This window comes from Trichoderma evansii (genome assembly GCF_050947405.1).
Source record: "Trichoderma evansii strain SZMC 28006 chromosome Unknown GGI43scaffold_5, whole genome shotgun sequence".
NCBI classification, from domain to species: domain Eukaryota; kingdom Fungi; phylum Ascomycota; class Sordariomycetes; order Hypocreales; family Hypocreaceae; genus Trichoderma; species Trichoderma evansii.
Genome location: NW_028145201.1, coordinates 1,614,267 through 1,637,841, shown reverse-complemented (window position 1 = coordinate 1,637,841; position 23,575 = coordinate 1,614,267). Strand labels below are relative to the sequence as shown.

Genomic DNA, 23,575 nt, shown 5'->3' with positions numbered 1-23,575 from the left:
TTCTTTTTTCTGAAATCAAAATTCTCCCGGCCAGCTCTATTGGGCGTCAGCATAATATGCTATATCATCATATAGATGCAAAGCAACTCCCCCCAAAAATGAGAAGCAAACTCCAGTCGCTCAATGCTTTATGACGTATGTCCCATGTATTCCATCTCTTTATTACAATCATGGTGTTGGCCGACCAAGTCGCAAGTCATCTACTGGATTCGCGACCCTTTAGCTTCGAGCAGAAAAGAATCCACCAAAGCCTGCCTTGGCCTGGCCCTTCTTCAAGAGTTCCTCGAGTCGCCTAGTCTCTCGGACTGCAGCCTCGCGGTCCTCTTGGAGGTTAAGAACCTCTACTTGAGCCATGTTCATCCTGGACACGACTTCTTGCATTTCATCCTCGGCATCTACAAGAGCCTTTTCTAGCTCCAAGACTCGTACTCGGAGAGTCTTCATATCAGCCTCTTCCTCGAGACTCTTGGCAGGGAGGGGCCGGGTGCTCAGCAGCGGCTTGGGGCCAGACCTGTTGGAGGAGCCATCGGCAGGATCAGTCTGGAGGCGACGCAGCTGCTCGTTATGCGCCTCACGCAACCTGGTAATCTCTTCCTCATGGCGGACGATGCGGTCCTCCGAAGCGGACTGGGCGGTAACGACCTGATCCTCCATGACTCGAAGGCGCTCTTGGAGCTCCGAAATACGCTGCGAGTTGGTCTTACGGTCCGACTCTCCTCTAGCGACGGCAGCTTCGAGACGCTCTCGAAGTTTAGCGTTAGTGTCGAGCTGCTGACGAACTTGGTCTGTAAGCTGCTCAATGAGATCGGCAGACTCTTTGAGCTGTTGCGCCAAGGTGGCGTCGGCTGCAATCGACTGAGATTCGCTGGTGACGAGCAGGTCGATCTGGGCCCTTTGCTGGCCAATTTCCCTTCTGGCTGCATCGCGCTCCAAAACTGCAGCAGAAAGCGATCGTTCCAGACGCTCCATAGCCTCCTTGGTCTCCTCATCTGCAGTGTCTGCTTCTAGCTGATGGATACGCTCAAGGGACTCAGCGTACGCAGCTTGTAGCTCTGTGTAGGCAGTTCGAAGAGACTCGGAGGTAACGGGCTCTCGCATGCTATCGCCTGAGCCGCTCAGACGGGCGGGAGCAGGAGGGATCAAGATATCATTTGCCTCCAGCACGCTGCGCAGGGACGCAATCTCTTCAACGGCTCGATCAAGATCGATCTTGAGGCCACCAAGGCCCTTTTCAACCTGCCACTTCTGCTCGAGGGCGTCTTCAGCGCGTCGTCGCAGGAGATTGATCTCCGTCCGCAGCTTGCCCATGTCTTTTTCAAACCCGGCCTTTCTTGGCGAGACGGTGGTGAGCCGCTGACGTTCAGCCTCGAGAGCGCGGATCTTCTTCTGGTATTCCCGATTCTGGAACTCCTGACGCTCTAAGAGGCTCTTGAGGGCGCTGTGAAGATGGTCGCGTTGGGCTTCAACATCCTTCAGCCGCTCAATCAGAACTTCTCGAGGCTCTGTCGTAGCTGTGTTCTTGACGCTATCGGATCTTTTCAGACCACCACCAAGACCGGAAGGTCCACGGCGGAGCGATCCGGCAGCTACTGAGTTGGACCGTGAAAGGCCCATTGAATTAGACCTGGACAGGCTGGACAGGCCAGACATGCCTATGACCGACATTCGCTTAGTAGGCAATTCTTCAATGCCACTGACCATCGAATTGCGAAGTGAGCTGTTCTCGCGCTTCAATGTGGAGAGCTCTTGCTGCATCCTGGAAGACTCATAAGTCAGGTTGGCATACTCGGCAGCCTCCGACTCGAGACCTTCCACTCGCGCCTTCAGCTCCGGGATGACCTCGTCGCGGAGGTTATCTCGCTCGTCGCAGGCATCTTGGAGCTGTCCCTTGAGAGCAGATAGCAGGTCCTCAAAGTTAGTCTTGGACTGGCGCTCCTCCGTTAGCTTCCGCCTAAGATCTTCACAGGTATTTTCTAATTCCTGGATACGCTCGCTGGCGTCGATGTTGTTGATCTCAACAACGTCCACTTCAGAAGCCCTCTCTTGCAGCTGCCTAATCTTCTGGTCGAGTTCTTTTCGCTTCTCCCTTTCTTCTTGTATCTTGCCCGTCAGCTCCAGGCGAAGAGATGCCTTCTCCTGCTCCGCCTTTCTCTGGACTCTCTCAATCTCATCTCTGCTCTGGTCAGCAGGTTCGTTGAGCTTTACTGTGCTTTGGCCGGAATCGGAGAAGTAATCGCTTGTTCTTTTACTGCCAGTCGCCGGGCCGTTTGCAATTTGTTCTTGGAGCCTATCTGTAAGATCTTCTAGGTCGATCTCGCGGCGGATAGATGCGGCCAGCTCAGAGCTGATGGCTCTCAGCTCCTCCTCCATCTCGTCAATCAGCGTTGTATTTTGGGAGAGATGCGGGGAGTGCGTCGAAAAAAATGATTCGCGTTGTTGGGCGAGAGTTGACGCTGCATTGGTTTTGTTATAATTGGACGCTAGGCTGTTTGTTGATACCCTATTCTTGGGGTTTGGTGAGAATGGAGACGGTGGGATGGACGTCAGATCTGTGGCTGAGGGCGAGGGGTTACCCCAGCCGCCGAAAATAGAAGCCAGCGGGGAGGTTGCGCCCGGTGACCTTGGTAATGGTTTATTCAACTTTGGCGATCCATCTATGGTCGCTGACTGCGGCGAATCATCTATGTATGTTCTTGGCCCTTCCTCTATGATTGAGGGGTCGACTCTCTCTAGCCGTAGATGTGGAGGTGTGTGTTTGGTTGGCGCTAACATGGGCGAAGAGGGGGGAGGGCTGGAGTTATTGTCGTCGTCGTCGTAGATGGACTCGGCGTCAGATGCGCTGTCAATGACTTGGCTGTCAACGATTCGCTCGTGAGCTTTGACAGCAACGTTGTCGGGAGTGGCGTCGGGTGCTAGATCCGAGAGCAAATCGTCGTACTCTAACAGGACATCAGAGAACTCAGTGTCAGCTGTTTCAGCGGGAGAAGGCCCACCACCGTGCGTGGAATTGTTTCCCGAGGCAGTAACTGTTTCGTCTTCCCTTGGCGCTGACGCTGTTCTCGATTCGGACAAACTGGAAGGATTCCAAGTTAGATTGGTGTTCTCCTGACTTTGGACAACTTTTACACCTTTTCGTGCTCAACAATTGCTCATTGTTAAACGGAGCAAGGCGCAGTGAAGAGCTTCTTTGTAACAAAGAAGAAGGGGGGAGACAAAGGGGATACTCACTGGGATGCTCGCACTGAAGACTTGACAGAAGGAGGGTACTCGTAGAAGGTGGGACTATCGACAGAGGGTGACCGCGCGAATCTGTGATCCGGTTTGGGCAGGTCGATGGTGGTTTGAACGGGAGGGCCGTGGGCGAGATACTGCTTGACAAGAGACGTCGGTGAGGCGGCACTGGACACGGGCTTCCGTTTGATGGGACCGGAGAAGCGAAAGGGGAGAGAAGAGACTGCCACGGGAGAGATGAGGGTGGGAGCAGAAGAATCGACGTAGTCCAGCGTCTGAGAGCGACTATGGCTGGCAGCGATGCTAGTGCGTATGGGATTAGGAGCAGGAGCGGTAATGGTTGCTGACCCCGGATGGTGTTGGTGCTGGTGGTCTTCTTGGTGGTGCTCCTGGTGGTGCTCCTGGTGGTGCTCCTGGTGGTGCTCTTGTTGGTAGTCTTGGTAGTGGTCTTGGTAGTGGTCCTGGTAGTGGTCCTGGTCCTCTTCTTCCTGGTTGTAGTATTCCTGGTACTGGTGGTAGTCGTCTTCGTCTGATGATGGCTCTTGTTTCTCGTGGTGGGTTGTGCTATGCCTCAATGGCGATGAAGGTGGAGAGACTTCAGATGAAGCAGGCCGCGTATCAGAGTCTGGCAAGATCGACGCCATGGCATGGGGCCCGCTGGGAGGTTGCGATGCGACGTCCATGATATTGAACCTCGTGGGGGTACGAGACTGTTCGCAGCAGCAGCAGCAGCAGTGCTAGCCGAAGACGAAGATACGAAGAATGCACCGCAAGCGAGGTAGCTACTACAGCTGGTACCGCAGTACGGGTACGCTCGTGGTACGGTACTGCTCGTAATGCGCACAGGCAGCAACAGCAGCAGCAGTACTTTGATGCGAAGGTATTACTAGGCGTATTGGCCACCAGAAGCAATGCTCGTGAGAAGTCCTTAACGCCGGTGGCAGGTTAAAATTGCCCATGAATCGGACGGTCGAAAAAGGACATTTGGCGAGCGAGCCAGAAGGAGGCAGACGGACGGCTAACTCGAGTCGTGGTAGGGCCCCCGGAGCAGAAGGGATATTTGGTGTTAGGCCGGTCTTAGACTCTTGGACGGAGGAGAGCAGAGGGAAAAAAAGGGAGAAGCGAGGCTTGCAGCAACGAGGCTGTGGGGCGGCAGACAGGCGAGGCGGCCGGGGTCGCGTGTGGAGGCTGCAATTTTTAGCCAAGATGAATTAGTGCCATCCGCGCTGTGATCACACGTATGATGACGCCGGGAACCGTTTTGTTCCGATTATCTGCAATATAACTTGGCTCTGATCGTTAAATGATGGCGCCAACTATGGGGGAGCTAGTTGTGGTTGGCAATGGCGGTCATGGCAGCCGTGGTGTGGCTGATTGGCTGGCAATGTCTCTGGTTGTAGACTGGGTCGCCAGCTGACCGAGTTCTACATGCGGATATGCGCCCATCGTCAGCATCATTACTGCTACAGAACAATCTTTATCGCCACTAGTTACTGCTACGGCGTGGTGCTCCTCACGAGCTGACGGTCAGGGCTGCCATCTCGGCTAAAGAGCAGCGCGAATAAAACAATCAGATGGGAAGAAAACAATATTTTGAGCCAAAAATAAACTCCAATTGGCCGAGCTCTTAGCACCGCAAGCAAATAAAGGAGGTTGAATTGGCAGCAAAAAAAGCCACCGGCGGCTGCGAGTGGCGCACAATTGGCAAGCGCCTCCTAGTCAGGGGTTTGGTTTGGCCAAAATGTCTCTTATTGCCCTGGTACCTGCGCTAGCGCCCTCTAGCCAAAGGAGAACGACGGCCGCTAGTTGGCCCTCTGGAGCCCATGACGCGAAACATGTAGTTGAAGCCTCACAGCCACTTGCAGTGCAGGCGAGGCGGCTCAATTTCAGCCGCCCCTTGCGTGTGCGAAGACAAGCATATTGTTTACTGTTATTACGCGCATAAAGGAGCGACATTTGACTCGTTCAGATGCTATTACTAAGTACCAAGTGCCCTACTAATGGAGGAGAAGTTGCTGTAGCAGTATTTACTAAAGAATCGACACCTGCAGTGCTACTTCGTACAAAGTCGCCACTGTTTTAGCGCCAAGCTCGGCATAAGCCACTAGCAGCAATGCAGGCAGTTTAGCATCGCGATGCTAGGATAGCGCTGATCAGGACAAACTTTGGGCTAGATGGAATTAGCACGAACGCATTGATGATATGGTTGCTGCCAGGCTTTGGGGGTTTGAAGATTCTGGGCCTCCTTCTAAGGTAGGTAGGTAAGTAGGTGATATCGCTCCTAGTGCAAAGGTTAGCAGTACGACATGTCAACTCCCATCGACGGCAGCAATTAGACGTAGCCTGAGGATGGTGTCAAATAAAGAGAGGCGTTATCTCGCCTGAATATCCCCCCCTGTAACACTATGCTGGCGCTCCTACGCAGCACTACATACAGTAGTACATGTATGCTACGCAATCAGAGAACGCCGGCCAGCCCGAGTGATCGATAGCGCATCTGTAGATGCATCTGCTGATTACCGTCAGCCTTCCCTTGGCGCGCGCAAAGCGGCCTCTGCAACTGGCCGCCCGTTTCGCGCCCAGGAATGCACAATCACGCCTCGTGCTCACCTCGGTGGCGGGCCAGACAATCGACTGGCTGCGACATGCCCTCCTCCGGCTTTGTTCTCTGCCAGTACCCACTGCGATCCCTCCCCATGCTCTACCAGTAGTGGGTTCCTGCATGAGACCTGCATGATGTGTGCTGCTGGCAATCAGAATCATGGCCTCATCCAAGCTCGAAGCGCCTCACAGCGCACTTGGTGGCCTCTGCGCGATCTCATCCCCCCAGTCCCTCTGTCTGGCTGGATATAGTCAAGCGTTGCCTTGAGCTCATTACAGGTACCCGCGTCTAGCGAAGTATTGGTTATTTCATTTTCCAGCACCATTATACGACGACTATAGCGGTACTGCTACCGTCTTTCATATGTAATACGCTCCCTCTGGGGGCCCTAGAAGAGGGAAATACGGACTCAGCCTGAGGGCTGTTCTCTAAGCTCATTGGATCCTGCGAAAAAAGGACCGTTTCGCGCTCTTCTTCAGCTCTGCACTCTGCATGCCTGGGCGCCTATCAATTGCCTCAACAGCCATCCCACCCATCCATCCATTTAGCAAACTTGTAGCCGTGCTTTCCGTCCTACTGTAGGCATGCAATAGAGCAAACTCCAACTTGTGCTGGCCACTATCAAGGTTAGAAATGGGCCATTGCTGCATGTAGTTGGTATGGCGTTACTACGGTAGGTGGCAAGCGCTAGTAGCTCAGTGCCGTTCAGCAGAGCAAACAAAATTGCATCTAGAAGGCCCAACAGCGAATCACATGTGGGATCTTCTCGTTAGTGAAGATAGCGGCCAAATCGAGTCAGTGAGAAGGGTCCATGGAGATTAATGAGCGCTCAAATCTCCTCTCCTCCCCAGATTCTACCCCCCCAGGCACTGATTTAATCTCATCCAAGCCAAAAGAGGTATTCAACTCGTCACATCACCAACTCAAATAGGCAACACGCGACGTGGAGCATCTGCTGCTCGTTTCCTCTTTCAGCACCGCCTGGAGATCATGCCTAGCGCATTCTTTTTGGTTTTTACAGTAGAGACGATGATAATTCTTGAGTTTGTACAGTAGCAAAGTTCTCCCCACGTGGGCCATACATTTATCTTATCACAGTACTTCGTATACCGCAGAAACCGCTCAACCATCATACCTATCGATAAGCGCTGTTTGCTCCAGACACGAGGTTTTTAATACAACCAATTCGTAGACAAGACAATGCTAAAGGTACAAGAGGTTATCTAAATAAAAGCAAGCCTTATAATATATATCTCTTTGAGTAGCTGGGTAGTATAAGCATTGGTATTGAATCAAATTGTTATCCAGATATGTAACCTAGCAAAGTCGAATCTTCAGAGCTCCGATAACGCGATTCTTTTCAAACAATTCCCCATGCATCAGCCCGTGGACATATGCCTCTCCCATAAGCAAGTACTTGTTTCCCAACGGCCGAATAATAAACGGCACAGCAGCACCAAGAAATATGCAAACTTGATCGCCTGGCTGTACTCGAGATCTCGCTAGCCCATAATATCCCTCAGAAGATTTGAAGAAACGCCAACCAGCCTTTGTTACGTAGTTTTGATCAGGTATCTGTGCTAGGATTTGGCTGTATTCAGAAAGCAGCTCCTTTTTGCTGGGACCGCTTTGCTCTTCGGTTTCCGTGTTGGAGCTTGCAGTGGCTGGTTCTGGCTCTGTTGCAAAATTTGCCATTGATAAAAGCTGCATTTTCTCCGGTGTGTGGATTCCTCTACACAACGTTGACCAAAAGGCTGTTATTTTTGTCTCATCAGAAACAGTGCCATGTATATACTCCTCTCCGTTGGGCACCGTAGTATTCTCCTGCAAGTTCACTCCAGCATGAGATGCCCAGCTTGATATACATTCCTCCCACGACGAGTAAGAGTCAGCCGTTTCTCCTAGAGCTGTATCAAGTGAATCGATGGCAATTCCAATACACTCTAGAATTCTATCCGGTTTACCATTTGCATCTGGAAGGAAGCTGGGCTCACAGGCAAAATCTATACTGGCCTTTGGTGCTCGTGGATCGCCGCTGAATCGGAAGCGTAGACTGAGTGTGCGCTGATTAAAATCCCAATCAGGAGTCCAAGAAGGCAGCGTCGAACCTGCCGGTTTCTCGTCTGCAAAGGACAGCATATTCAAATTTTGATGATATGAAATATGTGCTGCAGCTGCTCGAATGTATGCATCAGCTACCGTGGCATCATTGCTATAATCTGCAAGGAGCTTGTATCTAGGCGATGTTATTCCCAAGAATGCGTAAACTTTGTCTCGTGGATCCGACACTTTGCAGGTTCTAGCATGGAGCATGATTGTTTCCAAGTCGAAACCGCCGTTTTGTTGCCATTTTCCAAAATCGTCCAAAAAGAACTCTTGAGCATTAAGATCAAGCTTATGAAGCCAAGTCAGCTTATTAATGAATGGCAATAAAGGCGTCAGATCGTCCGTTTCAAGAGCAGGATCGTCTTTAAGCTTTAGATCATCGCCATCTATGTTGAAATACTTGCGCAATATTACCTGGAACATTTTTACGAGACTCAAGGCACTTCTGAACTCGTCTTGGCCTAATTCCTGCTTGTCGGTATGGAAACTCACCCCCGTACTCAGAAGAACCTCTTGGCATATCCAGCCGCGCGACCAGTACTGATCTTCCATCAGTGCTTGTAGCGCAGGCCACGATGTCCCTTCTGCATTCAGCCGAGGCATCACGCTTTTCGCAACAAATTCGGCAGTCTCCAAGTATGCTTCTCCTTTGTTAACGTCATCCCATCCCTCCCCAGCGGCCTGCTCCAGTCTTTGGTGGAGGAAGCCCAGAGCGCTGAACTCCTCAATTCCCGCACTAGTCAAAGGTGATGTTCCAAGCCAAGCCAGTGTTGAAACTGCTGATTGATATATCTCCTGCATAAGTTGGACTTGGTGAGCCTTCTCTGCATTGTCGCTCTGGTTGATGCACACTTGATCGGCCCAAAGGTATACACGAGATGCAAAATCTTCACCCTCATCGTCTGCGTCTAGCCGTTGACTAGCACGAGAGAGTGCTTCAGTGAGCGGTTTAAAGGCATTGAATTGCACTCCGTCGATGAATATCGGCACGATCTGGGAGGGGTCGCCCGCGCGATAAGAGATGGCAATGAACAGGTGTTTGGAAGAGTCGTCAAGTGATATTGATTGATGCAATTTGAATGAGAGATTGGTTGTCGATTGATTAGTCCTGTCAATTTGCAGCAGCCGAATCTCTTTTTTTGTTTGGTCTAGCAACTTGTAATGGTTGCCATTATAGAAGGCTGCATTTTCAGGAGAGTAGAAATGTTTATAGGCATCGCTTGTTGTGGCTGCCGGTGCGTCTGAAGGCATATTCGACAAAGTTTTTGAAGCCATTATACCAATTCAAATACTATTGTCAGGTTAAGTAACCGTATCGTTATTTTTCAGGAAGCTTTTGATGATGGGTATAGTTGCCTATTGTTGCCTAGATATAGGCTAACCAACCATCACATAAAGTCCTACGGGCTGACTGCAGATAGGACCTGTTAATGCAGCGGGGTATTTTTGCAAGCTACTTGCCACATCTCTTTGCTAGGAGTATCATGCTCTAACAGCATATGAAGAGCCTCATTTCTCTCAAGAGCCGGCTGTTGTCTCGTAACGCTGTTGACAGGGAAACAGATTCACACGCCGACGGGATACTGGCAAGAGTCCTCATAACCCCATAATATTCTTTTAACTAAACCATAGTGGCGAACGCGTTTTCCTTGTATCACTAATCATCAATCTCTCTCCCATTTCATTTATAAACCCCCAGTATCGATACAGAGTATTAAAATATCGTAACAAACTCCAAAATTTTCCCGTAAGTAAAAAGGCTTTGCTAATTCACCAAGTGAAAGTTACTTCGCGCAAACAAGCTCCCATCAAAGTATGCGCCAATACCCTAGTCTGGTCCCAAGCATGTTATAAAAGTAACTTCCCCTTCGGTAACAGTGCCCAGACACCGCCACAAGCGCATCTACGCTGTTGTCCCAGGACAAAAGTATACCCAGGGCGAGTTCCAAACACGTCTTCCATCACGGAAGCGCACCGAGTACACCTCCTCCACTGCTGAGCTCCAAGCTTCATTTCCGCCTTTCTGAACAAATCGACGTACATCTTTCTCGGCTGAGGTTTATCGTCCTGAACACCAAGCAGGTCGTAGTTTGCAAAGAAGAGCTTTGCGGGGTCTGTGAGCGCTTTGAAGGCCGGCAGTTCCTTGGTAAAGAGCTTCTTAACGACTGGTATAAAAGGTGCCGCCGGTGGTGGTGCCGCCAAGAGCAGACTTAACTCGATCTGAACTTGTGCAGACTTCACAGCCAGGTCAATCTGTTTCCCCTGAGGAGCTACAGTTTGGTTCTTAACAAAAGCCGGGAGAAATGTTTGGTACGCTTGGCGAATGTCCGCACCGAGAATGTTGAGCAGCTTTTCAAATTCACTAGCTTTTATAAGGCAAGACGATGTGATCTGCTGCATTTTCTGGTATGCTTGCTGAAGCTGGGGGTTTAATGGCTTGGCAGCACCTGTTTGATCCACGCCCATCTGTGGCTGTCTTCGGTAAAATTCATTAGCTTTTATACTCAGCTGTTCCAGATGAGCAATTCTACGGCACATTGCCAAGAGGAAGCTTCTGCTAGATGACGAGAGTAAGAGATGTAATGATATATCGTTTCGTTTATGGAGATATGGTGTCAGCTCGTTAAACCGCTTGGGCTCCAGCCTCGCCATAAACTCGCTATCATTCATCAACGCGAATAAGCAGTCAACTAGCCATGAGAGTAAATCTAAAGACCACTTGGCGCAACCAGCTAGTGCTTCCACAACCTCTGTTACATATCGTCAGTACGCTGATTTCTATGTCATTCCACACGGGTAATTCGAAAACCTAACTTACCAGGTTCGTCAAGAGGGCTCATCTTTTCTCGCGCCCCCGCTGGCATGTTGCTTGCGAGAGTGATAAGGATAACTACATTACGCGCATTGAGATAAACCATGGCAAACTTGCCTTGGAATGACCTGGCATGCATTTCCCCCTTGAAGCCCAAGCTATTCATAATACTCAAGACGCTTTGAAGCATTAGATTTCTCATAAGCGAGTCATGGTGGAGCTCTTCAGAGTAGTCGACTTGGATCTTCAGAACCTTAATCATCTCGTTGACCCAGTCTTGAATGAATCGCTTCTTCGAGGTATACGGTGCAACGATGGCAAGCATATCATCGTAATTGGCCTGATACCATACTGCAGCTGAGGTCGCCACCGCCAGACCCGCTACTGAAGCCGCATAATGGGCATCTTGGTTTGAGTTGCCAATATCCCCGAGAGGGTATTGTAGCTTGCACCACTTTATCTTTCCGTCTTCTGACATCTGGATCATGGAACACTGAGTTGGAGAAAACGCGACCTGCTGGCATGGACCTTCTCCGCCAAAGGTCCAGCCAACTTGGCGAAGATTCGTGACTCTATCAGTATCTTCAGTCGCATACATTTCTTCAAAATTGTATCGATCCCGGTACTCGACGGTACCGTCGGCCATGGTTAATACCAAAACTTTTCCGAACTGGATCGATTGAAAACTGATGACCATTTTGTTGAGGATAATCGGCTCTAGCTTTCGCAGCCTAGTAGGAGCCGTCTGTTCTGTAGCGTCGCTATTTCTTCGATTTCCCAGCTGCTCAAAAGCGGGGTGAAGGTTCTGTCGCGGTTCAGACACTGCCTCCCAGCGATCAATGACTGTCTGGGCTACTTGGTAAGATCCAGGCGTAGGTGAACGCGTCCTAATGGCTACAATCGTTGGGGGGACTGTACTCTTGCCCGTATTATCCAAGATAGAAGGGAGAACGTGCAAGTGAGATAGTTCAGCCATAGAAACGTCATTATTAACATCTCTGGAGCCTGTCTGAAGCCACGTCGTAGCAGCAAGATGCTTTTCGACTAAAGAGGGGCTCAATCGAGCATTCTGCGGTAGAGGATTCTTATCCGGCTGCGAACCAGGACCGCCCCATTGGATTTCTATCTTGAGCAGTCTCAGCTGCTTTGATGAAGTAGCAACGGCAACAAGCAAATGTCCTATCTAGTTAGCAACCAATAGGTATCAGTTTAACGGATTAGGGACTTACTCCTATCAGAAGCAAGGGCTGCATGTGTAACCAACTCATCGAGCGAATTCACGCTCTCAAGCTCCATTGTGGTCTCTTCCATCCGATTGTTGTTCTGGGACCAGAACATTTTCAGCATTCCGCTTACTGTGACACAGAATAAAGCGCTCTTTGATGAATGCGGGTGACTAGGTCCGCTAGCATGGACAAAGGAACTCTCATACTGGTACAAATGCCCCTTTTTAACTGCAGGTCCGTACATTATATTGTATGGTTTCTTCTCCAAAGTCAGTGCTTAAACTCACTGGGCTTCAATATCTGACGTGCTCACCTGCTGATTTTGCGGGGCGACAGCAAGCCAGTGTGCCCCTACGACGGCGTTGGCATCGTCAATGGTATCAGTGTCATATTTCCTCGTGATAAACGGGTGATTGAGAGATATGGAAAAGCTGACAATAACAACTCTTCCTACCGCGTCAATAATTGCAAGCTCCGGGATATTGGTCGACCCCCACTCCAGGTGAACCAGAGGGATGCCTGGGGTCCCTTTGAGAAGCTCGCATGTCGTCGGCTGGCTGAGATCCCATGTCCCGTCAAGCGGATTACATCGCAGGAAACGATGCTGCAGGTACTGGCCATCCGCTGAAATGGTTGCAATTGTTCCAGATTTTGACCATGCCAACGTCCTGAAGCTCCTGTCAGCCATAGACACAGTTATCGGGGAGGGGATATACGTGTACGCACTGGCAGCAGCCACGGTTTCTCAGGTCATCCACCTTGAGTGAGAGCGGCTTATTATGAGACCTATCGGGAAGTGACAGCCCAACGCCATCTCCAAACAAGTCATCCACGTCATTTAGATCGACGGGCACGGTATTATCCAACATCAGGGGCATTTTTTCCGCAGTCATCGGTGCAGTATTCGCTGGCGCAAAACGAACGCCAGATGCCCAGTACAACTCGCGGCGGTCAAACTCATATAAAATCTCCCAAAATCGCGTCAAAAAGGTCCCAAGAAGTGAATAACGGACGAAGGGAAAGTATATTATATGATTATAGCATGGGCAATGTTTTAGAAGACAAACGCAATAAACAGTTCATGAACATGCTCTTCAGCATGACGCTTACATGAAGGGTTTAAGTTCAAAGCGATGCTTGAGAGGCGTAGCGGACTGCTTAGCCGACTAGTCAGCCGCTGTGCCCCTAACAAATTCTACCTGTGCGCCGGATGAATATCGGTACAAACTTTAATACAGCTACGTACCTACCCTATAAATAATTCCACATACCTCGAGCATTATTAATAGGTAGCAGCTGGAGAAGATCCCGATGGGTTGGATTGAAAGAAATAAAAATAGTTTCCTTAATGGGTTTCTTCTTATCCATTCGCTGGCCTTTGGTCTTTGAAGATAAAAATTAAATCATGCATCCCCTCTGGGCACTCGCAGTGAGATAAGAAGCTGACTGTGCTAAGATATCAGTTCATATAATCAAGTTCTACGTCGTCTTGAGTGATGCAATTGGCGTAACGCCTATCAGCGCAAATAACCATTTTAAAAGCTTAAAGGTACATCCATTTATACATTATAATCCTAGTCTCATAGTGCTGTAATTATGTTATTTATAGCAATGGGAACATATTCTTTCATTTACATATCTCTCAGCTCAACTCCCGGATTCCCACAGGCTAACCTATAGACACAAACTCAGCTATGAAGTCCTTATTCGGCAGCATAAGGTTTCTGCGTCGACTACAAGATAAAGCTCCAGGCATTAGGGCAGTGTCATCCTTTTCACAATTTCAAGAACGCCAGAGAGGGCCTGCAGCTTTCCTATTCATTGGGCTGTTACTCGGGGGCGTTGCAACAACTTCAGCACCTAAGCATACGTTGGCATCCAACGCAAATCTCGATACACCGCCGAGATGGAGTGGAATTACTCGAGAGCCTTTGCTACAATCCAAGTATGCTGACGAGAAGACTATGCTAAAAGTAAGTCATACATAGTCTGGTACAGATTTCAAAATAGATGTAATTAATCGCTGATATCCGTAGGCTGTTGGCGAAATCCGATGTGCATTAGGATCAGAAGCTGTGAGCATCGATCCAGATGACATAGAAATCCATGGCCATTCTGATTGGTCCTCTACCAACACAGATAGAAGACCGGTTGCCATTGTGCGGCCCAAGTCTACAGAGCAAGTATCAGCAATTGCAAAGATATGTACCAAGTATAAAGTGCCAATGACTCCGTACGGGGCCGGATCCAGCCTCGAGGGGGCGTTCAGCTCTCCCTTTTCAGGTATATGTATCGACTTCTCTGAAATGGATAAGATTGTTGAATTTCACCCCGAAGATATGGACGTTGTAGTACAGGCTGGGGTCAACTGGGTGGAACTGAACGCAGAAATAAAAGACAGTGGCCTTTTCTTGCCTCCTGACCCGAGCCCGATGGCTTACATCGGCGGCATGATAGCCACCAACTGTAGTGGAACCAACGCCATGAGATACGGCGCGATGAAAGACTACGTCGTCAACCTTACGGTTGTCTTGGCTGATGGGACAGTCATAAAAACGCGGCAAAGACCGAAGAAGACTTCTGCCGGATACAATCTCAATTCTTTGTTCACTGGGTCAGAAGGCACTCTTGGTATTATCACTGAGGCCACTCTCAAGTTGGCGCCACTGCCGATGAACTTTAGCGTAGCAACAGTGGCTTTCAAATCAATCCATGCCGCTGCAGCTGCTGCATCTTCACTCGTTCGTGCGGGCCTCCCTTTAGCCGCTTTAGAACTGATGGACGAAGCGGCAATGGATATTATAAATAGGAATGGAGGAACCGAGGGCAGGATGTGGGAAGAAAATCCAACTCTATTCATAAAGTAGGTGGAAGATCTCCTTTTGAAGACGACTCTGGTTGTAAGATGACATGGGGGGATACACAGAGAGAATGAGTGAGTACATTTGTACATGGTTCGCTGACATGAGGTGTTAGATTCTCAGGCACTGAGAATGCAGTCAAGGATAGTATTCAAGAGGCCCGAGACATATGTCGACGTCACAACGCCAGCACATTCGAAGGTGTGACTACTAAGAAAGAGATGGATTCTTTATGGTCAGCTAGAAGAGAGGCTGGCTTGGCTGCAATTGCATTGAAACCAGAGGGCACCGTCATATGGGCCACGGATGTTGCCGTGCCTATATCTCGCATGGCTGAGCTCATTGGTAAGTTGTCGCCAAATTTCGTTGAAGTCGCACATCAGTCTCGCTAATTATAAATAGAGGAATCCAAAGCTAAAGCAGATCGCCATGGTTTCGTGAATTCTGTCATAGGACATGTGGGAGATGGAAACTTTCATCAAGCATTATTTTACAATCCCAATTTGGTTAGTGATATGGAGAAAATAGCAGATTGTGTCGATTCGATGGTATATAAGGCAATTGAAATGAACGGAACTGTAACGGTGAGTTAGCAGCATCATTCACTCTATTCGTTCAGTTTAATATCACTGACAGAGCGTCACAGGGCGAACACGGTATTGGAATTGGGAAAAAGGTAGCATTATGCCTTTATCTAATTTAATTTAGTGACAAGCTAACATATGGCTAGCATGGTCTTATCAAAGAGCTGGGCTTGCCGACAGTTGGCGTTATGAAGGCTTTGAAGGATGCACTTGATCCGCAGTGAGTTCAGCTATATACACCTATTGTTGGCTCTATACGACTGACGACTATCAGTTGGCTATTGAATCCGGGGAAAATATTTGATGAATAACAGAATGTTGGAAGTAAACATGTATTGTGGCTGAATTGCAGATGAGAATTGCGTGCTTTTGCCAATCTGTAAAGATTGTTCAAATCTATGACATAGTGGATAGTCATGACTCGGGATGATTCGAATTCTCCCTTTAGGAAGTCGATTTCTCTGCCATTCAAGCATCGCTCCGCCTGAAACCCAAGTTGTCAATAATATTAGCAGTAGCAACATTCCTTTTACAATCTAGTACCTTTCTCTTTCAACTTTCCCCTTTCTCCTCATAGCTCCCTACAAAAAGCCCCAAACCAAGGTATATAATTGATATCCAGATTGGCATCATAAAGTGCGAAACTAGCCCCGTGGTAGACTGGAACTAGCTTCAGCTTTGGACTTAGAAAGTATTCTAAATGTGTTTCGACTATGAAGAGACATATTTGAGGGGTCTCGTGGAGAATGATACGGAGGGTGCTCACGGCGCACGTGTTCGTGAATAGAGAGACAGTCGTTCCGAATATGCGTGTATCATGTGCCAGTGTGCCGAAAGCAGATCCGCACATGTGAGTGGTATCATCCACCGATGGGCTAAAGACGCTACCAAGAGAGCAAATACCAAGTGGTTTACATTTCATACTTTAGTGACGGGAGAGCTAAGTTGCAGTGCCTCAAATTAGATTTCCTCGGCGATGTCTCCATAGACTTGCCGAGACACCATTATAAGCGGGTGATTTTCGCCTTAGCGCATTAGAGCGATAAAGAGGCTCCAAGGGCCTTAAAGGTGTCTAGAGTCCAATGCTAGCATCGGTGCCTCGTATGTTGACACGGCAGAGGATGAGCATTGCCGACGATCAGCGGCACTACTGATTTGACAGCTTGGTGAAAGAACAAACAACCATGGACTTGCAGGCTTCTGGAAGGCCAGAAAATGTCACCCGGCAGAGTTCCATAAGATCCCTACCCAGGCCAACGTTGCTGACTTCATGCGTTATCGACGTGCTCCGCACTCCGTAATTGTGATCGCCTCTCGTACACGCGAGCCGAGAACAGGGAGCCAATGCGCCTATTCCGTCATAGCACGATTTTGGTAATTATAGATGGACAAGAAGAGCAAATGAGAAGCCCCCGGTCCTTGGACCCACTGCTTCTATGGCTTAGCCTTTGGCATTGCTATCCTATTATCTCGTTACCTTTCTTATTAATGGTATGCAAGACATGAAGCGCGAAGTAGGTCTGCAACGCCATCAAAAATATCTCCGGACGAAAAAAAAAAGAGACGCAACGATAGACTCATGCTCTGTATTCATAGGCGGTTAAATGAGCCGGCAAGTGAGTTAGAGGAGATTATCATTCTCTGGAATTCAAAACCTAGCTCTCCAGTATGTCATCCATATAGCGCGAAGCAACGTCACTGTCCAAGAGCTGCATGCATGCTCTTTACTGAATATTACCTCATCCCCCGCAATAATACGGAGTATGAGGCCAGAGATTGACGGATCTAGCATCCTATCAACGGGGGCTCTCCTGATGGACTGAGCTTTCAGGTCAGGGAAAGGGGCCGGTTTGTGCAGTGCACCGTGCATGTTGATAAGAGGTATGGATCGGCGGGATCCGAATTCGTATGCGGGAAGGCAGGTCAAATAAAGTGCGGGATGCAGACGGGAATGTAGACGACCCTGTCTGGAGGAGTTGTTGCGAGGCACATGAGCGGCCGCCTGCACTTTGAGCACGTAAAAAAAAAAAATAGCAATATACGATCTATGAGGCGAGATTATTCCATACCTGCAATCTGTAAAACAGTCAATGAACTCCGAAGCCATGATTTTGCAATCCCGCAGTGAATAAGAGAATCGCCGCAGTGAAAACACCAACATCATGCGAAAGGGGGTCGATCCCCAGCATTCTCTGCAGATGAACTACCGCCGTACGAGTATGATCATGTCGCACAGCATACCCTCTTTTATTAGAGCAGCGCTTGATTTTGGTCAAACTTTTCTTGTGTATTGCCAGGGGGCAAGGACCCATTTAGCCAATGTCTAAATATCCCGTCAACTTCCGTATTCATATGGTCAGTTGTCGCTCGGCCGCTGCTTGATTAGCGGCGGTTATAGCCTCTTCTAAAGCCGTCTATTTGTTGTCGAATGCGAGTGAGTAGTTTAGCTCCAGCAAAATAAAGTAGTGCCAGGATTGGCGACGAAAAGACGAGAGTAGATGCAGGCTAGGGACTGACGACAGCCTGCGCCTTCGCTTGCTCGTCAATTTCCATGGCATCCCCGCCGCGTCCCTGAGCTCCCAAAATAAGCACGCTTCTCCCACCGGTAGCCTGCATTAGCCTCGAGATATCATGGATGGCGCGGAGAACTAGGTCTGAAGTGGGAACGGCGCCGCCTACTGGAGAAGAGCGCACGCGCCATGGCGCTTACAAGCATCCTGATTGCCCGTTTCGTGACCATTGTGCTGCTGCCATTGCCAGGAAGGGACAACGGCCCTGTATGGGATGGCTGCGATGGCGACGCTGGTGGTCGTAGTGGTGGTTGATATGTGACTGGCAATGCTGCTCCTGGTTCCCATGGCCGAGGCGTGGGTTTCAAGCGGTTTCGACAGCCCGCATTAAAACCTAATGTCCCCTCAGCACGGCAAAGAATGTGACAGGTGATTTGCTGCATTATTCGTGCGCGCTCCAGGCACTGGCGGCGTGATCATCATGTTGCCATCACATTTGCTGCTTCTGCTCTGTGAGTGGGAAGTAAAAAATCCTTGGTGCGTGACACAGAGGGCACCTTACATAGGCGCTGCTGCTAGCACTGGCCTCGACTCAGCGCCCCCGCCGTCTGCTGTCCACTTAGCTTCAAGTTCTCCCGTCCTGCTTCGTAGTTGTACACAATCATCACAATCTTGCAGCCTCTCCACTGCAAATCAACAGGCCCCTGTCTTCCAGCCGTCGCGAGCAGCTGCTTCAGGATGGCTAGCCTACGCATTAGGCTCTTCTGCCAGGTCCCTAGATGAATGCTAACCTCCAGTGGTGCTCAAGCGCCGCGAAGAAATTGACCAGGGCCACGGGGTTTTCAACGAGGTGCCTGGGCTCGGATTGCAGACTGGCCAATGCTCCTCGACTTGGCGGACAGGGGATCGCCAGGAACACAACGTGGACGGGTCGGTTATGGCTGTATGGAGGAGCGAAGTCGAGGTCGGCGCCTTTATGGCTGCAGTGATGCGATGGTAATAGGTCTGCGATGCCGCTCCAACCAGGGAAAAGAATCACTGTCTTTCTTCCCTTCTTCTTTCTCACCAGACACGGCATTTGATATCACTACATACTCCATTTCAGGTCGTCAGTCGTCGAGTTTCTGCAGCATATTGTATCTCTGCCTTCATTGTTTTGTGCAAAAGGTCTTTACATCACTGCCTCTCGCTCTTCGTCTCTTGTCTATTGATTAAGGTATCCGACTTGAAGAAGACTCACAGCCATGGCTCCCATAGCAGTAAAAGCGCCTACTGGCATCAAACCTACGACGGCTCCGTACAGTGACCAGTCTATGAAGCGTGGCAGGAGTGTAAGGAGAAGTTCTACACAACGCCGACCACAGCAGCTTTCACCTCATTTCGCACAGGCGATCCAAGGGCAGCAGGGCGAAGATGAGGATGAAGACAAAGACGAAAACGCTACCATCTCCGACTGCCCCAGTTTACAGACATACCGACGTCGAGAACGCCAGAGCTATATTAATCCGCGACAGCATATGCTGCATCTTCCCGACTCAGCGCGACCTGCAACCTCCCGCAGCCATATGCGGGACTGGGATCACCACAGAGACCGGAGCCGAAGCCCTTCATTCTCCAAGAAGTTGCCGCCATCCGACAGCTTGTCGCAACAGCCACATGTTGAAAGCCACTTCAGCCTAGGGACATCCTCTCTGGGCATGACGAGTGAAGAATTCGAAGCGTTACCGCCTACTATTCAAAGAAAAGTAAGTCGCTTTCCCCCATCATCTACACTCACGATGTATCTTATTCTCCTATTCTCTTTGCCTCATCCGCCGCAAAGTAATGGCTCTCCTTCGAATTTTTATTTCCTCAATATTTCTTTCACTTGGTCCGCTATTGTTTTCGCCCTGCATTTAGCATAGGGATGTATTTACACATCTGGTTTCAAGACGCACTTTTGATTCAGCAAGGGATAAGGCTCGCTAGTTCGTGTCGCAAGCAGAAGCACAAGGATTCAAGGGAAAAGAGAAACGATAGAGGGACTATCAACAGCACAAGGTGCTCTTTCTCAAAGCAGACTAGCTTTATGCTCTGTCTAACCTATACGATGAGACTAGGCTTTGCGATGCTGGCTGGCTACAATGTCCTTGACGATGAGAAGCAAGACAAGTGCCAAGGGTTGCTACGCTTAGCCGGAGCCATCGAAAAGGAGTCGGGATTCGCAGCGAGGAGCTCTTCAAATGGGCTGAAGGCAGAGCCGGATATCGGCAGTCTTTATTGCATCTTCTCCGATGCCTTACTTGCCATCACTTGCTTAACCGTCCCTCGCTGCTATGCCAGGCGATGCGATGCAATGCAATGCAATGCAGCTTCACCAATTCCAGTGACCAGCCAGTGGCGCCGGAGCGGCTGAATCCGTCCCTGGCAGCTAACTGACACTAGTGTCGTGTCGCCTGTGACCGGCTCCATGGCGCTTGTATGCCGTCTCCAGACTACGGCCGAGAATGGAGATTGTTTGCAGGGCCCGGCTCGAGTGAGCTCCTCTGGTTAGTGCTGGTTGTGGGAATTGAGATTGTTCTGCCAACGCCTTCCGGCCAGCACCTCATTCCACAGCCTGTATGGCCCGGAAGAGGCAGTTTTATTATAGCAAAGGACGGATGACACAGAATGTTTTGAACAAACATAGTGTAGCCCCTCCGTACCCGGCGTAGTGTACGCTGAAATTCCAAATGAGACTCTCCCTGCAGGGCGAAAGCATCTGTGCAAATTTGCACATACCCTACCCCCTTTTTCTCGTGGCCGATCGATGTGCGAGTGCACCTGAGCCAACTAGTATCGCTACTAGCATTACTGCTATCTCCATAGTATTGCATCTGAAGCTTCCCCACTAGTACGCCACACCATGGTTCTTCGTTCCTAAGTTAAGACATGCCATCCTCGTTCGAGCTAGAATAGCTATCATTTCACCCGACTACGATACGCCTTTCAGGTGGTCGCCTCACTAGCTTGCCAATAACACATATAGCCTTTCCTTATATGCGGCTATATACTTGCCAGGATATCCCCTTCCTTTGTTGACTTTGGACTTCTCTTTTATCCTCTGGAACATACGCTTTTTTGAAGCTTTTGACTGACATCTCTTGTTCCGACCACAGTATTTTTCGACTTTGGAAAGGCTGCGCTTTGCCCATACTACTTGCTGTGCTGGACATTCGGATCAGTCTCTGGGAGAATATCATTCAGCATCATCTTTGGCAAGCGAAGAAGATATCACACTTACCTCCGACCACCACCACCGGGTTCGACCAAAATCTGCTCGCCTATATCTGAATCAAGTCGACCACTTTCACGGACGGCCAGTCGACAGTGGAGACAGACAAGCACATACGTCTCATTCAAACCACAAGAGCTTTATACTGGATGCTACCGACGAGGCCTTTGTCAAGATAAACAAACGCCAATCGCAGTTTCCCAGGTCAGGCAACTATCTGGATGAACTTTATTCTACAACACTCTATTCTACAATGAGCGACTCTCATGGTGATGGATTCAAAAAGTCTCCTGCAGTGGAGTCAGGGGTAGATTCGATCACAGACAGCTTCCGATGGCTTGAGGAGAGTGAGGACTTGGACCTTCGTCTTTGCCTAGACGGCGAGAATCAGCCGAGCACAAAGCAAGGGAAGAAAAAGCGAGTGCCATTTCCTCGTCACCTCTCGATTTCAAAACTTTCTTTTGGGCGGCCTTCGGTTCAGTTGAGCCGTCCGGGAACCAGAGGAGCATCTTTGGCTTCTCCGGCATTGAGCGAGCAATTCGCACTATCTTCCATGCCAAGCCCTTCTGGCCACTTCCGTCGACGATCCAGGGCTATGTCTCTAATCTCACCAAACAAGGGCCAGATATCCGACGACTCTACTCTTGTTGACCAAGCTCCATCCCACTACCAAGATCCTGAGGCTCGCATGAAGCTCCGCGTATACCTCGCTTCCCCGCACAAGTTTGATGAAGCTATTGAGTTTGGATTTCCATCGTATGACATGCAAGGAGAAGAGACTTCTCACATTCGATCTTTTTCACGCCAAGGCTCATCTGATAGGATGCACAATTCGACTGGCGACGATGTTGAGTCACTAGTCAGTGATCCTGCGTCACTTACTGATATGGCTTCACCGAGAACACCAATGAGCGTGGATCACCCATCTCTTGAGCATTCACCACATCTACCGCATGAGGGAGCCTGGCCTGCCAACTACGCTCAGGCTCCAGCATCATCTCGTGAAATGACGCTGCGGATGACACTCACACGACCCGATCTTCGGGCCGACGAAGAGCAAATGTATGGCTGGCAAAAACCATCGTCAGCGAAGACACAGGCCCAAGATGGATCCGCTCAACCAAGATCATATGTCCGAGCTGCCACTACCAAGGACAACATCGAGAAGCAATTCGCTGCGTTCGACCAAGACAATGCTGGCGCCGATAACAGCATGGTAAAACGCTTCTGGAACCGAGTCCGCCGATCATAATAGCTCGAATCACTCTGCAGCAGCTTCTGTTTGTTACAACATAAAAAAGAAACATATCTCACTCAGGAATTATAAAGGCACTCAACAACAAATGCCATCCACACTCTCATTAATTGCTGCAAGATTCTCTCTGCGCTCATACCTCTCATTACAGCATATAGCATGCATAACTATACCCCAACTGGTCCTTTTGTCTCTCATTTAGCATCTTGTTCTCATATCTGTCTTATTCAATATCAAAATATTGTTCTCTACAAGGAAATCACGACCACATTCATTTGTTTATCTATCTAGCATAAAAAGAAGCGCATTGTTTTTATTGGAGTTTTTGGAGGATTTTCATATTATTTATTGTTTATCATGAGTGATGGGATTGATCGGTTAAAAGCTGCGAGTGGCCCTTGAAGAGGGCCAGTATAATATATTGTTATCTGACGTGCCACTTTGGCAAACTACCAATATCTTTCTTGGCTCCTCTTGATTTCATGCTGTGAATGCTTCTTTTTCTCGTTCTTCTTCTCTTCTTGCTCACAGTTGCTCTCCCTAACCAACCATTCTACTAGCCCCCTCCATACAGTTTGTTCACTTCTCTAGACCTAACTTTGTTTTCACTAGTTGCATAGGATATACACTATCTATGCAAGGAAAGAAGGGTTGGCACCAGCAACACACGCGAACTCATGCATGAAAGCGCATGTGCATACGGCTCAGCAGGTACCTATGAAGCGGTGTGGCCTCCCGAGACATGGATACTTGTACACGTTGCAAGCTAATGTCCATGTTGTTATTTTTTTTGTTGATTGATCTTTAGAATAGGGCTTATGATGTCCAATGAAATTCAATATATGTGTGTGTGGGTGTGGATTTGAAGCAGGGGGACAAAAGGATGGGAAGCAAGGGAGGATTTTTCTTGTGAGTTGAAGGGATGGGGAGATGCATGAGATAGGATTGCGGCGGTTCTGGGCTCTCTTGCATGGAGATATGTATCTTTTTCTTTTTCTTTCTCTTACGAAATGGTAAAGTTGTGCATGTCTTATTTACATGAGTGATTTTACCCCTGATGGTTGGGTATTGGGGGAGTGTGTTTCGTCTCATCAACATGAATGGGGGCAGACGATATGTGTATTACTACAGAGTC

At 49.2% G+C, this 23,575-nt stretch overlaps 6 protein-coding genes across 6 annotated transcripts; 3 read left to right on the top strand and 3 right to left on the bottom strand.

The window, feature by feature from the left end:
• Positions 1-7: 7 nt before the first annotated feature.
• GGI43DRAFT_318822 (uncharacterized protein) lies at positions 8-4,051 on the bottom strand. Its single transcript, XM_083201817.1, has 2 exons — positions 3,229-4,051; positions 8-3,073 (listed from the first exon to the last, which is right to left on the bottom strand). Exons 1-2 carry the CDS (start codon positions 3,912-3,914, stop codon positions 220-222), a joined length of 3,540 nt encoding a protein of 1,179 aa, XP_083062935.1. The 5' UTR covers positions 3,915-4,051; the 3' UTR covers positions 8-219.
• GGI43DRAFT_400279 (uncharacterized protein) lies at positions 3,634-4,916 on the top strand (the record flags this gene model as incomplete). The annotated part of the gene is made up of 1 exon (XM_083205452.1): positions 3,634-4,916. A coding segment is annotated over exon 1 (253 nt), but the record flags the coding sequence as incomplete, so codon positions are not given.
• A 1,656-nt stretch (positions 4,917-6,572) lies between these two features.
• On the bottom strand, positions 6,573-9,920 carry GGI43DRAFT_318602 (heterokaryon incompatibility domain-containing protein). The gene has a single exon (XM_083201815.1). It carries the CDS (start codon positions 9,212-9,214, stop codon positions 7,151-7,153), a length of 2,064 nt encoding a protein of 687 aa, XP_083062933.1. The 5' UTR covers positions 9,215-9,920; the 3' UTR covers positions 6,573-7,150.
• Positions 9,788-12,870, bottom strand: GGI43DRAFT_421760 (mediator complex, subunit Med16; the record flags this gene model as incomplete). The annotated part of the gene is made up of 5 exons (XM_083208004.1): positions 9,788-10,689; positions 10,758-11,930; positions 11,981-12,236; positions 12,291-12,645; positions 12,704-12,870. 5 exons carry the CDS (start codon positions 12,868-12,870, stop codon positions 9,788-9,790), a joined length of 2,853 nt encoding a protein of 950 aa, XP_083062932.1.
• Positions 12,871-13,310: 440 nt separating this feature from the next.
• Positions 13,311-15,767, top strand: GGI43DRAFT_318805 (uncharacterized protein). The gene is made up of 6 exons (XM_083201816.1): positions 13,311-13,526; positions 13,670-13,950; positions 14,014-14,840; positions 14,954-15,183; positions 15,241-15,422; positions 15,485-15,767. Exons 2-6 carry the CDS (start codon positions 13,672-13,674, stop codon positions 15,539-15,541), a joined length of 1,575 nt encoding a protein of 524 aa, XP_083062931.1. The 5' UTR covers positions 13,311-13,526; positions 13,670-13,671; the 3' UTR covers positions 15,542-15,767.
• A 2,687-nt stretch (positions 15,768-18,454) lies between these two features.
• Positions 18,455-22,892, top strand: GGI43DRAFT_400255 (uncharacterized protein). Its single transcript, XM_083205451.1, has 2 exons — positions 18,455-19,677; positions 21,070-22,892. Exons 1-2 carry the CDS (start codon positions 19,177-19,179, stop codon positions 22,435-22,437), a joined length of 1,869 nt encoding a protein of 622 aa, XP_083062930.1. The 5' UTR covers positions 18,455-19,176; the 3' UTR covers positions 22,438-22,892.
• Positions 22,893-23,575: the final 683 nt, after the last annotated feature.

Coding starts and splice junctions, on each gene's coding strand:
- GGI43DRAFT_318822 (XM_083201817.1), bottom strand. CDS start 3,914: ATGGACGTCGCATCGCAACCTCCCAGCGGGCCCCATGCCATGGCGTCG. Junction 3,074..3,228: donor TCTTCAGTGCGAGCATCCCA/GTGAGTATCCCC, acceptor GAATCCTTCCAG/TTTGTCCGAATCGAGAACAG.
- GGI43DRAFT_318602 (XM_083201815.1), bottom strand. CDS start 9,214: ATGGCTTCAAAAACTTTGTCGAATATGCCTTCAGACGCACCGGCAGCC.
- GGI43DRAFT_318805 (XM_083201816.1), top strand. CDS start 13,672: ATGAAGTCCTTATTCGGCAGCATAAGGTTTCTGCGTCGACTACAAGAT. Junction 13,951..14,013: donor ACGAGAAGACTATGCTAAAA/GTAAGTCATACA, acceptor TGATATCCGTAG/GCTGTTGGCGAAATCCGATG. Junction 15,423..15,484: donor AAATGAACGGAACTGTAACG/GTGAGTTAGCAG, acceptor AGAGCGTCACAG/GGCGAACACGGTATTGGAAT.
- GGI43DRAFT_400255 (XM_083205451.1), top strand. CDS start 19,177: ATGGCTCCCATAGCAGTAAAAGCGCCTACTGGCATCAAACCTACGACG. Junction 19,678..21,069: donor CGCCTACTATTCAAAGAAAA/GTAAGTCGCTTT, acceptor TTCCGACCACAG/TATTTTTCGACTTTGGAAAG.